Source organism: Colius striatus, chromosome 8, assembly GCF_028858725.1.
Source record: "Colius striatus isolate bColStr4 chromosome 8, bColStr4.1.hap1, whole genome shotgun sequence".
Classification (NCBI taxonomy): domain Eukaryota; kingdom Metazoa; phylum Chordata; class Aves; order Coliiformes; family Coliidae; genus Colius; species Colius striatus.
The window spans coordinates 19,171,864-19,188,111 of record NC_084766.1 but is presented as its reverse complement, the minus strand read 5'-3'; the positions used below and the strand labels follow the sequence as shown (position 1 = coordinate 19,188,111).

General features: G+C 45.5%; 1 protein-coding gene across 1 annotated transcript in view; it reads left to right on the top strand.

Moving 5' to 3' along the window:
• Nucleotides 1-3,215: 3,215 nt before the first annotated feature.
• The window catches only part of ANTXRL (ANTXR like), a 56,452-nt gene continuing 43,419 nt past the window's right edge, over nucleotides 3,216-16,248 (top strand). Inside the window, exon 1 of the mRNA XM_062001396.1 lies at nucleotides 3,216-3,700. Coding sequence (XP_061857380.1) covers nucleotides 3,540-3,700 — 161 coding nt within the window. The 5' untranslated portion in view covers nucleotides 3,216-3,539. The remainder of the gene's footprint in view (nucleotides 3,701-16,248) is intronic.

The window sequence follows — 16,248 nt, the reverse complement described above, 5'->3', positions numbered from 1 at the left end:
GTCGTTCCATATAACTGCCTTTAACGCCTGATAGAAAATTCTTATGAACATGTTGACAAATTAAATAACCCGGTTTATTTGATTAGTGTCCATGTAATCTGAATATTGGCTTGTATTGGGAGTGGAAACGTCAACTCTTTAATGCTTTTGAAGGGACGGATTTACGCTGCAATCAAAGAGTAATCTTACACCAACAAAGAGAGTGAATCCCACTCTCCGTGTTCCACGCTACAGGAAATAAAGAGAATGAAGTCAAGGGTTTGTGTTTTCTTTTTAAATACCAGCAGAAGGAACAGCGTTGTAGAGCATAGCGGGGGTTGGGAGCTGCCTCACCACCGTGGGAACACAAGCAGCCTCCCGCCCTCTCAGGCCCGGGGCCGTGCACCGGTGGCATCTCTTCTTACTTCTTTGGAAACATCCACTGATTTCAGAGTTGCAGATGTCGGGAAATCGAGATGAACAATTCCCGCTGCACTTCCTTATCGCAAGAGTTTATATTTTTACAGCCTTTATGTAAATAATAACGCGCAGAAAGGGATAATTAGATGCTGTCACTGCCTTACGAAACCTGAATGGCTGTGAGACAGTGCGCTGAGGTGACCTGTGTCCCAGGATAAGAGCTTCATGTAAGGGTCTGCTCAGATGACGGTTGGTTTGATCTTCCTCCGAGCAACACCCGAGCACGTGAGCCCGTGCGACCCGCTGTACCAGGGCTGCAAGCCCGGCCTGGCTCGCCCTGCCTCCTCGCTGCCCTTCGGCGAAAGCATTAACCACACGCACACCCTACTCCAGGTTCGGCCCTATCGGGTTTGCCCGGTGTACGTGGCAGCCGCTGGAGGGGATCGGAACCCCCGTTTCGTTGAAAATAGGAGCCTGCGGCGGCGAAGGGCGGCTCTGACCGGACAAGCCGCCAGCCCTGGCCGTGCCCGTCCCTCCTCGCAGTTCTGGCGAGCAGGGCAGGGGCAGAGCGCCGGCCCTGCTGTCACCAGGGTTCTCCTGTTCAGCACTAAGGATGCCAGTTGCCAGCCAGCGCTAATAGCGGCAACGGCAAGGCGTCTGCTACGCCCAACGAGCCTTAAAATATGTCCCGCTCGCAGGGGCCGCATATCCCCTGGAGAAGGCAGATCAAGCAGCCCGCTTTCTTTGCAGAGTAAGATGATTTATTAGGGATCATAGAAGGGCAGTCCACATTATCAGAAAATAGTTACAGACTTAAAAAATTTATTTTAGTGCCTTATCCTGCTTTGGAGACGTGAAGTCTGGTGCGTTATTTCACGAAACAATCTCGTATTCACAAAGCACCGAGGCAATCTGAAGCTGTTAGCATTTTCCTTGCGTTTTGAAAGGCCGCGGTAGCTGCGGGGGCGGCCGGCTGCCTCGGGCAGGGGGCGGCCGGGACGCGGCGGCCGGGCCCGCGCAGACTGCGGACGCTAGTGGGCACCGGCGGGGCAGGAAGAAGGGGAATTCCCGCTGCTCAGCAGCCTCTTGCTCATGTTTTGTGAATGTCACCAGGGAGGATGTGGGTTTCCTCTATTTCTCCATGATCTAAGTAATCGCTGGGCCTCAACTGGCTAGCGCACAAAAACCTTCAAAGTGGTTAGTTCAAGCAGCTGGTTCAGCTTCTAGTTCTGCATAGTTAAAACTGGGCGAGTGGCTGAAAACCAGTGGACCCTCTAATCTTTTCTTGATAAATCCTTGACTGCTGCGGCGGTTGGATGTGTCTGAACTCGGTCCAGCACAGAAACGAGGTCCCGAAACCGAGATACTCTTCCCCCAGAGCAAACTTTAATTCAGACTTGGGAGAGGCAACCTACACCGCACAAAACATGCGAGGGGCTCCGGATCCGACGGAGAAGGAGCTCTGTGCAGCGGAGGCAGGCGCGCCGCATCTACGCGTGTCTTTGTCGGGCGGTGGAGGCAGCCGGCCGGCTCCTAGCAGAGCCGCGCACGTACCGCGGAGCGGGCAGGCCCAGGACAGAGCTGCCGTACGCGGTGGGAAAACACCTCCCACGCTCGCACCCCTACGCCGCAGCCCTTCCCACTGAGCCGTGCCGAGGTGCGTGCGCCCTTCGGGCACTGCTTTGGCGTGGGAAGCGGCTCCTGGCCGGAGCGTTTTTCGCTCGGCTTTCCCCGTGAGGAAGCTCCCAGCGAGGCGATGGGTGGTTGGAGGGCTACTGCCCCATGGGGCAGCGTGCCAGCACCCCACAGGGGATGGGTTCCCTCGGCCTTGACTAGCGTTCAAAAGCCTCCCCTCAAGAGAGAAAAATGTCTAGTCCCAAGTCTGTCATGCAAAATGACTCTGGCTTGCATCCCTCCCCGTGGCTCTTCTCATTAATTAGGGGCTACAAAGAGTGTGGGGGAGGGGGAAGCGACTGGAAGCCACTAATTATTCAAAGTTAGTGATGAGCTGTGTCAACTCTTTAGGGCAGTGCTTTGTAACTTCTGTGTACCAGGCAGGAGTGACTATGTTACTGTGCAAAGCCTCCATTAAAAGATTTCGTTTCATCATTACCCATTGCCTGCAGGATGTGTGCAGACTCCAATGAGAGCAAACATTTTTTTTTCTTTTAACCACGGAAGAGAAACAATTTGCTGTGGCGTGAGAGGGTCATGAAAACATATGACAGGCAATAATCTCTTCAACTGCATTCACCTCCTGCAACTGAATTTTTTACAAGTGCCCCCTTGCGTCATCCCTCCAATCACGGTTTGTCACAGCGTTTTGCAATGACACCCATCTACAGCAACTTCTTTCTGCCTCGGCGGCTAAATGCCTCTCAGCCCCGGCCACCTCAGGACCACCTCAGTTTGCGGGTGAGGGACAGAGCACAGCGCCTATGCCCCGGAGGGCAGCCGGGCTCCCCTCCCGTGCTGGCCAAGATCTCCTGCGTCTTTTCCCGCTGCCCATCCTCGCGGAGGAGGCTGCACTCCCTTCCCTTCTTCCCTTCCGTTCCCCGCGGCGGCTGCCAAGCGCCCCGCGGGCCGCCCAAGAATTAGGGCGGGAGGGATGCCTGCCATGTGCCCGCGGGGGCTGCGCAGAGGTGGCGGGGCTGAGACGCAGCGGTCCCCAGCGGTGCTCCCCTCCCGCAGCAGCCTTTCCCACCTCAGCATCCCGGAACAGGAAAGTCCCAGTTCAGCTTTCCCCCATAAGATCCTGTTCCCTCCACCTCCCCCCCACCCCCCTCCCGCCCCTTCCTGCGTCCGGCCCTCGCAGAGGAGCCTCTTCGGTCCGCGCGGGACGGGGCTGAGGCGCTTGGGCAGCCGCCGAGGCGGCAGGGCATGGAGACGGGGTTCTGGAAACCATCTGGCCAGGTCCAACTTGTAGTTCCGAGTCAGCAGTTCGGTTCGCGGCGGGTAAGGTTGCCCTGAGCCCGTAGGGTTGAGCCGAAATCCTGAAGCTGGTGATTATTCCCCCCACGCCGTCCGCCCCCCCCCCCCCCGCTTTTTTTTCCCCCCTCTGCCCTCGATACTTCCGAAGAGCCCGTAAAGTCTGCAGCGAGAGACTGGGGGAGGAGGAAGAATTAAGGAAGGGAAAAAAAATGGCGAGTTGCAGGAGCAGCGTGGAGAAAGCAGCATTTTTGTGCTGCTTCTTACTGGCAATAGGGAGCCTAACGTCTAGCGCCCGGCCGGAGGAGGAGGAAGAGCAAGAAGAGCAGCGCTCCTGTCACGGTGCCTTTGATCTCTACTTCGTTCTGGATAAGTAAGTGACAGTCGCATTTAAAAACATTTATTCACCCTTCAGTGCCTCCTTGCAGCAGCAAGGACTTGTTTCCCCCGTCTCCGCGGGTGCCTTCCCCCACCTCTCCTGGTGCCAAACGTAATGGAGCTCCCCCAGACTTGCGCGATTCCCAAGCAGAGGAAGAAACCGTGCTTTATCCTGGATTAGTTGCATATGCAAACCTGGGAAGCCAGGTCGCCTCTGGATTTTAACATGTGATGTATGGGCCGTGAGTGTTGGATTTGATGGGAAGTTGATGAGTGGCCCCAGCACTCCTAGAGTTTGGTGTTAAGACTCAGACTAAGCACTGAGTTGTCATCTGTGGGATTTAGCAGCACCAAGCCTGGACAGACCTACGTGAAGTTAAAACTAGGCTGCTTTTATATAATGATTGTTTTTTTACAGACTCACTGTAAGGTTTTACAATCTTGTTTTTGCTTGGCTTCATTCAAATTGTCTAAACCTGTGTTTCAGTTAGATCTATTAAAATCACTTGTCAAATATTTTTCGTTAATGCTACGTTAGCTCAAGTTAGGTATGGCCAGAGGGTATGGTTAAGCTTGCATTTATAGGCATGTTGTAGCAAGCACTGACAAAGTGAGTGGTAAACTGGTGCACCCACAGGTGGCTTTCAGAAGGCACAAGTTGCTGTTTCTTCCGGTGTGGCAGAAGACAGCCAAGGGTTAAACTCTGGGAGTAAACTGTTACTCACCCTGTGTTAGCGGGGTTTTGGACTACATGATCTCTAGAGGTCCCTTCCAATACCTACCATTCTGTGATTGTATGATATACTCGGTGTGATGGTTGTGTTTCATACTACCAGTGACATGGTAGTATAGAAGACCAAAGCCTTTCCTTTGATTCTTATCCACAAGCTAGGTATAAAGCCTGCATTGTGCAGTCTTCAGGCTATGAAAACTATTCAGTTAGTTGGGCTTTCTTGAACAGCTTGCATGAAGCAAAAAGCCACCATCACTCAGGAGCCATTGTATTCTGTATTCAAGAGAAGAAGAAAAAAGTGTCATTAAGTAGTGATTCTGAGTTTAGAGCAAAAAGAGCTGAAGACCAAAGGCATTTAGCTTTTCTAAAAGATGCACTGACACAACATGTGATCATTGTTTTGTTTTCTTTTGGAGAACACTTCCTGGACCTTTATGTCTAGAAAGAGCTCTGTAGGGGGCTAGTGTTACTTCTCAAATTCATTCTCACCAGGCTTTCAAGAAATGGGTGGTGCTGTTGTTATGCACACTTCCCACGTTGGATTCCTTATAACAACAAATGTTGAGGATTGAATTATGGGCTCTCTCTGTGACAGGACCCTGTTTTCTACAGTGTAATTTCCTTCTTCTCAATGGTATTGTGTTCAGTTAGCAGACACTATACCATCCTCCTATGCCACTCTTCATCTGTAGTTGGGAAAGTACTTTACTGGGGTGATTGCTGTTGTTACTCGTGTTGGGGGAAAGCAAGGCAGAGGGATCTGCTCAGTGCTGCTGATATGTCAAGCAATAGGAAGTTGGTTGTGTAAGCGAGTTTGTCTTCAGTATTGTGGATGAGAAATCACATTTTGTTTCAGCAGGCTACAGGTCTTATATCTTGGCTCAGATGCTGTCCACTTAGTAGAGTGATCCACTGGAGAACAGACCTGGTTATTGTTGAAGTCATGCACTTAATTCCAGTGTGATAATTCTCATTGATTTCAGTTGCAAGCCGAGTCTTTGGAAAAAAGCTGCAGTAAAAGTTACTTGGACCTCTGAGTGGTTTTTTAATCTATCCTTGATCCTACCAAATCCATGTTAACATGATGGTAAAGCTGCTTTTGGCCTCATTGAGATTGCAGTACAATCCATATGGGTAATATTACAGTGCCAGATATTAGGAACCATGGGCTTCATGCTGGCACAGCACAACGAGCTTAATGGAGGCAGAGAGAATTTACTGAGTGGATAAACCACCCCAAGATCCAGGGTCTATCAGGAACAATCTAAATATCTATTAGTGTTGAGAAAGGTCAGGGTTTTTCTTTGTAAGGAGAAGGCAGAAAGCCAGTAAGAAGCAGCTGTTTAAATCTGAAAATGCAGTGGATGTTGGGTTTTGGGGTTTTTTGGTTTTTTTTTTTTTTTAAGAATTAGATCTACACTGATATACCTGGGAAGAGATCTGTCTCTAATTTCTAGTAGAAGAATCCTCAGATAAACAAAGTCCTGTACACCACAGAGTATCCCTGCATGGCCTCTCTCCGTTGATGCCTTACCAGTCTGGAATTAGATGTCTTAATTAACTAACTGTGGGGTTGAAGCATTGGCTTTGTGAAAACTCCTGACTTTAATCCTGTGACTCTGTAGTATAGTTTTTAGCTGAATGACAGGCTCCATCTCTAAAGTCAGGCTGGGTGAACCAAAATTACATTACATCTGCTTTACTTTGCTTTCCTGTAGAAAGCTGTAATCTCACATCAGTAGGAGGCAAATTGGAAAACCACAACCTTATGTGTGTAAGCACTGTGTGTTACTGCAATGACTTTATTGGGGCATGATTTTTCCTTTTCATTCTGGGAGGTGAAGTCTGTGGAGATTTAATCCCGCAGACAATAACCATCAGATGGGAAAGATCATCTGTTGGTGAAGTTATTGGTGTAATATATATGCTGCCAATTAGAAAAAAGCAGGTTTTTTTCTGTCTGAAGTTGATTGCAGCCCTTTATGTTAACCCCATGGGATTGGCAAGGTCAGAGTAGTGGAGTTAAACCTTGAATGCCCAAGAAACTGTCATGGTGAAATGGAAAAGCAGAGTGTGTTGGAGGAAGACCTACTACCTTCCTCCTTAGCGTTGTCTGACTGTGCCAGAGCCACATTAGGACTGCCTTGTCTCTGGGGATGCTTAAATGAGCAAATTTCTTGAAGCTAGGAGAACTGGACATTTGTTGGCTGCAGAGCCAGCTTCCTAGTATCTGCAATCTTATGCTGTCTGTATATCAGAGTCATACAACCTTGAGCTGTTTTGCAGGTGTAGTGGAGACTTTAAAGTATCGCACTGAAGCAGCAGAGATTTTTCTGTTTGCAGCTAAGTCACCTCTCTGTGAGGTAAGACAGTATACAGTGCAGTTGGCATATGTGCTTCTTCTGTGGCATGTGGTAAGACCAAGTCACATGTAATGTCAAAGATCTCATGTCATCTTTAAACGTACATAGCTTTTAAGCCCAACTTAATGAACGGCTGAGTTGTTCCTGCTTGCTTTGGTTGCATCATTTGCCTTGGTTGTCCAGGTGCATGAAGAACTTGCTTCAGTCCCATTCCAAATCACAGAGGACAGATCCTCTTGCAGATTTGATTGTTTGACTATCAGGTCTTGCAGTGACATCCTTGTACTTGAGTATGTAAATTACTCTCTTTCATCTCTTCTTACTGTTAAAGTGCAGCTGTTGTTTGTAATCATATTGAAATGCACTTGTACTGCAGAAAGGATGTCTGACCTCTAGTGTTTTCTAATTATAACAGTGCCTGGTAGCATCATTATGATTGTTTATTAGTGCAACAAATAGAAACCCTTTTAAAGTAAGGACTTACAACTGCCATAAGTATCTGCTGCTGGTGATGCTTGACATGACAGATCTGAGCTGCAGAGCTGTCTGTATTTTATATTTACCAAATATGGAACTTTCTGTGATTCTTTTTTACTATAGGATGAGAGATAGCAGGGGGAATGAATGTGAGAAAGACAAAAGTATTTTCTTGTTTTTCCTGCTGGGATGTTTACTAAGAAATTGTTTGGATTTTGAGGAAAAATTAGCTGCACAGCCTTGGGAAAATGTTTTCTTTTTCCACAACACCGGCCATGGCAGAGGAAATGTCATGAGTAAGGCCTTGGCTGATTTTCTTTTAGAGCAGTGATTATAACTTTTTTTGTGGGATAGGCTGGTCTAACTACTCTTTCTCTGCTCCTAATTTTCCCCCTGATCTTGTGGGTAGTCCCTCTCCATGGTACTTCCATCTCTTGGGCTCCCAACAGTATTGCGTTTCACATCAGTTTGGGTTTTTTCCTGTGCTCCCAAGAGCATCCTTGTCAACAGCACTTTGGTAAAGACATCAGTACAATATGTCTAGCCTCTCACTTGTAATCCATTTTCCAGATGCCTCTCTTTAATCTTGGTCAGTCTCTTCCAAAGGTGAAGGTCACTTATAGGGAGCAGGTGGGGAAGAGCTCAACCTCTGATTAGATGGGAGATAAGCTGCCCCGTCCCATCTCCTTCCTCATTTTCATTTTTGGGTTTATGTTCCCCTCCCCAACTTCCCCTTGAAAAGCCAATTTTGTGGGGGAGGGAAATGAGTTGATATTTCTCAATTCACCTGAGGCAAGCTAAAAAGCCATCAGAACAAAAGGCATTTCAGGAGCTGTTATTCTGGGCCTGCTGCTTATCATTTTAAGGCAACTGTAGTGAATTGCTGATTTCCCCATACCTTGCTTTTTCATAATATGTCATATTCAAAGCAAAGGAAGAGAGTTTGGTAAACACACTTGATGCCCTGCACTGTCTGCCCCCTCCCCTCCCAACCCAATGATTTCCTTGCCAATGACTTGAATGAATTTAGCATTCATTAATTAAAAGTACTAGTGTAGAGTAAGTAAATCTGGCCTTAGGCCAGAATTCCTCCAGCCTTCTTCCTCTCTTCCTGCACTTACATAGTACCAGTCCAGGAATGTTAGGATGAAGGTGGACCTGTGGGAACTTCTGCAGCTTCTCTTTCCTTGCTATCTCACAGCTCCATGTGTTTCTGTGCACTGGTTTCATACAGTGTGTGAGGAAAGGGAGAGATCAGTGTTGTGGTTGGAAATCAGATTATCGGCATAAAATAGATGCCTGAATGCATTCTGTCACCTAACCTAATTGCACTTGAAAGTCTTGTGGTGACTGACTTAAACCACTGCTGAACTCCCTTTTCTGTGATCAAGAATCTACCTGCTGCAGCCATACTTTAGGTCATTGTAAAATGTAGGATCTGATGCAGGTCAGCTGCCTGTTGAGGTTCAGAGGAACTGATGTCTGGAAAAGAGTATCATCTTTGTTTCTTACATGGCATTGATTACTGTGCATGTATATTTAAAAATGTCTATGTCTATCTGTTTTCCTCCTTTGCTGTCTGACCTTCTGTTTTTCCCCTTTGTATTATAACCACATCATCTACATGACACCTCTCATACTCTCCAACTGCTCATAAGCAATGCTCTTTATTGTTTCCAAAACATAATCTGTTGATATTTTGCATCTTTCTTTGTTGTGGTTATATCACAGCCAGTGCTGTGATTGAAAAAAAAATAAAGACTTTTTAATATAAATAGGTATAATTCCTGGGAACGTTCCAAATCAAATTTTTACTCCGTTTCAGACATACCTATGTTATTGGAACCAGGTTTGAGGTGGGTTTTTTGTATTTTGTCTGATATTATTCGATGGATTTGCCTTTTGGCTGGAAAAAATATATTCAGGAAAACCGGTCCTCTTCCTTTCTGCCCCAGGAAAAAAAAATCTCAAATTGTCATTTGCAGTCTATTTATGCATGTAACTAAATCTGATTTATCTGGGGCTTGAGCCAAGGAAATAAACCATAAGTTTCCCACTGACCTAGGATTTTTATTTTTGTGTGCTTAGTGATTGAGAATTTCATTACTTTTGTCTGGGCTTGCAGGCCAAACACTGGTGTGAATTGTGAGTTTGTATGATGGGTAGTTGGACTGGACTTTTCCATCTCCAATGCAGAGAAGATGAATTGACACCTGTGAGTTATTCGCAGCTCAAGCTGTATCTTCCTACTCTCACCTATGATTTGTACATTGTTAGGTGTGTTGCAGCATGACTGGATTTAACTCCCTGTTCCTGGTGTTATGCTGAAAACTGGGATGCTGAATGAAATTCTTTGAGCCCTGATGCTGCTCAGAGCAGCTCTGGAGGTTTACAGGGAGATTTGAAGTTATTAGATGCACTCTGAGCATGGCATTGCATTTTATGCTCTTTCATTGGCTGGGGATGTAGTAAGGGCACCAGGTGGTCAGAATTTGTGGATTATATAGATTACTGTAGGACCAAAGGGTGGTGCTTTGAGGCAGAAGTCTGCCATCCTGCTGCAGACTTTGACAGTAGTTTTATAAGAGAAAAACTGTCTATAAAATTAATGAGTTTGGTCATGAAAGCTTTTGGATTCAAGTACTTTGGGTCCTGTGCTTGAAGTGCTCAGCTAAGAGAAAAATCTGTTTTCCAGTCACTTATTTGCATCTTCCCCTCCCTGTTCCAGCCATTGTCCATTAATGTTACAAGTACACTGAAGCAAGGACTGTCTCAGAATGTCCACCAGTATTTCTAATTGTCTCTGGAGCAGATAATATAAACTAGTCCTTCATTGCCTGGATGAATCACCCAGTCAAGGTCCTTTCCATGCTTGCAAGAAGCATTGTTTGAGAAAGAAGGATTCTTGTCACTTTGAATGTTCTGCTGGCTCTTAAGTGAGCAGAGGGATAGATGAACACATTTATGTGTGTCTGAAACGACAACAAACTTGATGCCCCAGGGTTTGCTTTTATTGCAGAGCCCTTATTAGCCATGTGCAAGAATTCTGTTGTCTACAGTGTGGTTGTGGCCACAAAGAGCTCTCCAAATAATAACAAAATGCTACTTTTCTGAGCAATGAGCAGTGTACAGGTCCACTGCTCGAGGGGATAGAGACTTGCAGGTCCCTTCAAACTCAGTGAGTGTTGTGCTTCCCTGATACCCTACAAAGTAAACCAAGTGTCAGTAGTAATGGGTCTGGCTTTTGCTGCAAGATCTCTGGAATTGCTGCCTTCAGCTAACGTGTAGCAGAGGCAAATGTGTGGGAACAGAGCAGGGGGCAGCTCTGTATCTTCAAGAAGTTTCTTGCTTTCATCAGGGAGGAAGGCCTTTGGGTTCTACTGCCTTTGCTCTGTGTATGTGTGGTAATAAAAATATGTACTGTTTTGGTAGTGCTGTGGTTTTAATTTTTACTGGTAAGCTGCAAGTCTGATGTATATTTCCCTAGGCTGATCTGTATAGGCCCCTGGCAGTGAGTTTGGCTGTAGCTGTGAATCACGTATGCCCTACAACACCTTACAGCTGACCCTCCCGGGTTTTGCTTGCTGAAGTAACAGGGCTGAGTGGCACTCCGGGTGCCAGGGTAGTGCTGCTTGATTCCTCTGGGCTCCAGCTTCCACTGCCTCTGGGAGACTGCTAGGAAAGAAGAGGAGGTTTCCAGCCCATCATCTCACACTTTGTCTTCACATATAGCAGTGAAACACCTCAGCTTAGGGTAGGCATGACTTTTTCATGCTAACCTAGAGGTCTGCTAAGCTAGAAGGAATCACTCCAAAGTAAACAGGAGCAGAATCAAGCTTTTCTTAATGCTCACTGACCACCTCTTTTCTCCTCCTGTAAAGCAGTAGCAATGTGAAATTCAGGAAAACAGCAGCAGCAGGGCTGCAGCAGCAGCTGCTGCTGCTCTGAGCTGGGTCCTGATGAGGCCGGGAGCACATTCTTTCCTATGTTGTGGTTTGCTGACTCTTCTCTTTGTCTCATGTGTAATGGGAACAGAGCCGCTGAAGCAGGGAGTACGCTCACATCGAATGGCTCCTGTGGGTTTTTTTACTTCAGTTGGGCTTCATTCTGATCCCAATGCATAGGTATGAACCTGGGGAAAATCTGCTAATTCTCTGGATCTGCTCCAGATTCACCCCAGCAGAACAAGCAGCAGGAACAGGCCCTGAAAGAATTTCCATGGCTCCTGAGCTGTTCACAGAAGCTGTTCATTGCTTTGCATTTGACTTCACCATGAGAATTATGCAACCTCTGAGGGCTGAAACCTCACCATCCTGCTTGATTCCGAAAGGCACATGAACAGCTTGTAAGCTGAGGGTCACTATCCACAGAGGTCTTTGGCTTGTGAGGCTTGATATTTTGCAGAGAATGTCAGGATCACTGGGCTTGTTCAGCAGGGAAAGTACAGGGAGGAAGCTCAGGGTTCAGGTAGGTGATGGTGGCCACACTGATGTGAGAACTTGATTCAGGTAGCTGATGACTGAAAGCAGGAAAATCTCTGGCATGAGCCAACATTATTGGTCTGTCTGTAACACAGTTTTTCTTTGCCATGATAGCTGGCTTGATACATAGCCATGATGCTGGCTTGATACAAACCCCTACAGCGGGATAAATAGGTTTCCCTGGCTGCATTGCTTTCCCATGGCTTCTAGTTGCTGGTGAAAGTTAAAGAGTGTGTGTTGCACACCCACTACTGCTTTTTTTGCACATCACCAGCCTTTTGCATGCCTCATTTGTTCTTTCCTTATTATTTGGAAATCTTCACAGTCCCTCTGAAATCTTACAGGGGTATATCATTTGGTGACCAAAGAGGCCAGGCAAGGAATTGATTTGTGTTTGCTTACTGATGGCACTTTTTGACATTCCAACTCTGTCTGAAGCTCCTATTAGCACAGGTATGCTCATTGACAGGAGTTTGTTCTTAGTTGCTGTAAGGTTACCCAGGATAAAGGGAAATAATAAAAGCGCTGAAACTGCAGTAAAAAATTGTGATGTGTAGATGTCCAAGAATAAGCTGTGTAGAGCATCACTGAAGGACCCTTTGCTTTCTCTGGGCTTGGTGACTGTGGAGTTAAAAATGAGTATGGCTTTCAAGCATTGGCCATGATCAGAAAGAAGCTTAGAGTAGCTTTCCCCATTTGCTATGGGAAAAACCTCCTTGTCTGATCCAGCCACGAAGGGCAGCAAGTTTGTTTATGCTGCCAGCAGAAGTGGTTCTGCAGTTTGAAAGGTGATCCCAAAAGCAGTGCAATGCCTCAGTATTTTCAACAGAATTGGGTAGCTCCTCATTGTCAGTGTTGGGAGTAATATTTGACAGCATTTGGCAGCTTAGTATATATACTAACAAACATTTTATTGTTGTAATTTTTGTTTGATCTGCCATTAAAACTGCTGTTGCTGGTGGTATGAGGTGAGACCTCTGGGACAACAGATGAAACTGTCAGGACAAACTCCAGAAGCCTCTGAAAAGTGTATGTATAAAACAGCAAATAAAATACTTTCAAACAGGGATAATTAGAGGCTATCTTGATTGGGAGGGAGGGGAAATCAAGTTCTTCTATGTGCGTGCCACTCCCACTGGTGTTCATGAAGGGTTTAACATGATCAGCATTGGTAACATTGGTAACATTTGAGCATCATTTGCAGTGGGAGATGACACACCTGGGCTTGGAGGAGTGTGGCAAGGGAAAGGTGTCGCATTAAAAAGGCACAGAGTGGTTTGGCAGAAAATAAACCCCCTTGCATTCTAACTCTCTTCATTGAGGTGGGAGGTTTGGTGCAGCTAGATTTAAATTCTGAGTGATGCCCAACTTGCCACAATCAGTGCACGCACATTCACCTCCTGTGAACTGTCATGACTCTGGATTCACTGACAGTGGGATGCACCTTCAATCCAGTCGTGCTGATGAATTAGCACGGCCACACTCCAGGGTTTGGTCGCGTTTGGTGAGAAACTGTGACGACTGGCTACTTAAATAGTGCGGTTTTATTCATGCAACAGATATACAGGTTCTTGTGGATTGCCGGTGGTAGTGACTGCAGAAGAGAGCACATGCAAAAAAGCAGATTTATAAACAATACAGCGTGCAAAGTTACAAAGTACAGCCTGGCTATAAAAAGTTAAAAGAGTCATTCTCTATAGAGATTTCTAAGTTTCCTGCAGAAGTATTTAGTTTTAAGTCTCACCCAAGGCATCCCAAGGGGAGGAGGAAGAGAGACTCAGTCCGTCGGCTGATCCTGGGAGCCAGAAACAGTCTGTGAGGGAGCTTCCTTGACTTGTTTGTGATAGTGTCTTTCCCCAACCCCCCCTTTTCTTTAACAATTTTATACTTTTTTTTCACCTTCAAGGTGGAGTTTGAGTGACTTTAGTCATAAATACCTTTGTTATGATTGGTGTAAAATTCTCACCTTACATTTAAAGATATAGCTTACAAACAATTCAGGGTGCAGACTCAAGGAGTGGTCACACTTTGGAGGTGGGTAGCCTTTGAGATGGAGCTGTGTTTTAGTATTAAAATGACATTAAAATGAGCAAAGTTCACACTAGGACAGCATTACTGTGAGGGTGATGGAGTAGTGGAACAGGCTGCCCAGAGCAGTTGTGGGGTCTTCTTCCTTGGAGGTCTTCAAGACCCGCCTGGACATGTTCCTATGCGATGACCTGATCTAGGTTGACCTGCTTCTGCAGACGGGTTGGACTAGATGATCTCTAAAGGTCCCTTCCAACCCTACCATTCCATGTTTCTATGATTTTGTCAAGATTTGACAGATCATTTTCTCAGGGCACTAAAAGTACTGCTTATCAGTTCTAGAGGTCCGTCTCATTCCTGTGTATCATCACAGAGTCTGACCACAGAGCCTCCTCTCTGCTCCACACTCTATAATATTTGCAGGGAATTGCTGTGTTGTGGATTCCTCACATAGCAACAGCAGCTGTATACACCCTGTGAGCCTTCTTGATTTTATACCTTTCCTTAGTTGGTGAACAACACTGATTTGATTTTTGTACCTTTCCTTAATTGGTAAACAATGCTGATTTTTAGTATAAGTTTTAATTTCTAGGCCACTTAAGTAATAATGCCACAAAAGCAATTAAGTGCTGGATACTTCAGTGCTGATACTCTTTATATGGGACTTTTAAACAAACATTTTCTTGCTAGTATTTCAGTCTCTGCAACACTTTCCAGCTGATGAATTGAGACACTTTGACACTTCACAGCTAATAAGCAACATGTGGGTGCAGAGTTCCTCCTAGGGAAAGGAGACCTGATGCCATGCTGAAGTACATCTGCTCAACACGGTTGTAGCTTGGGGATATAAAGCCAGATACAGAGAGCACAGCACAGCGAGGACTAGCCCATGACAGAGACCTCCCTAGCTTTTCAGAGATGAGCATCTGTATATTTATTACAATCAATTCTTAGTCTCATTGGCTTTACTCTTTCTATGAAAGGATGTTTCATTATTGTCAAGAATATGCATGGAAGTGCACAGTATTAAGGTTATCTGTGCATTTTCACTGTAAAGCCTTCATGTTTTTCCACCATAGTGGCTTAAGATTTTCTTGACTTTTCAGTTTCTAGCCTGTTTTGTCAAACTGTTCTTTGCCTGATGGGGAGATTTAAGAAAAACAAAATGTAAGTGTGTGTACATAACTTTAACAGTCCTAAGAAGGTACTGGAAATGATAATTTGTGGCTGTTATAAGGAAAATTCATTGCTACTTTCTTGTTTGGATTGCATCAGTGCCTCTGCAGCTGTCAGTAGAAATTTGATACCTTCTCCAAAATAGGTCAGTCTTTCCAAGTAAGAAACCGTGGCTATTCTATATAGGGAAGTGACTCCATTGGCAATTGCAGGAATTGGATTTAAGTGGGATGGCAAGAACAGAATGAAACTGGAAGAGTCAACTCCAGGGAGGAAAGAATTAATAAAAATTTGAAACTGTAAATGCATCTTGCATAGATTCAAGGAAAATCTATTTGAGTTTGTCATGTTTAGAGATTTGGGCTGAGACTTTCAGAAAAATATTGGAGAACTGTAGGTGTTGAACTTCCTCAGATCCTTTTTGGAAAAGCAATTTAAAGTACCTACATCAATATAGATTATTTTTTAATGATGATAAAAGGGCACATTTGCTAATAATGCCAACACCTTTTATTGGTGCTATTTATGAATATGTAAACATGTAATTACATAGCATACACAAATCAGAGACTGCAGCAGATCCAGACCCTTGGTTTGAGCAGTGTTTTGTTGCCCTCTCTCAGTGCCTGACAATTTCTTCATTCTTTGGTAACCAGTCTCCAGAGAGCAACGTGAAAGCACAGGCTTACCTGAGCAAGCTTACTGTAGCTTAGGTACTTTAGACGTCTTCTTTTAGTCTTTATCCTTTTCCTTGCCCACCAGCACTGTTGCAGGGCAGGCAGTGCCATGTTTTCAGTTCTGGGCCCCTCACTACAAGGACATGGAGGTGCTGGAGCGTGTCCAGAGATGGGCAACGAAGCTGGTGAAGGGTCTGGAGAACAAGTCTTATGAGGGAGCTGGGGACATTTAGCCTAGAGAATAGGAGGCTGAGACATGATCACTCTCTATAGCTACCTGAGAGGAGATTGTAGTGAGGTGTCAGTCTCTTCTTCCAAGTTACAAGTGATAGGATGAGGGCAAGTAGCCTCCTCCACCACGGGAGGGATCGACTGGGGATTAATAATGTGTTTTTTTTATATTGGGAATGGCGGCACAAATGTGTAAGTTTGTGCATATAACTAAGTCACCCAAATTTTCACAGGAAATCTATAACAGAACCAGAAATTAACTGTCTAGAATGCTAGTCCAGAGTGCATTTACTATGACTACTGCCTTTCCCTTCTGAATTACTTCAGAAGCTTTCTCTTTTGAAACAAACAGTAGTTCCTGAAAACATTCTCCCACA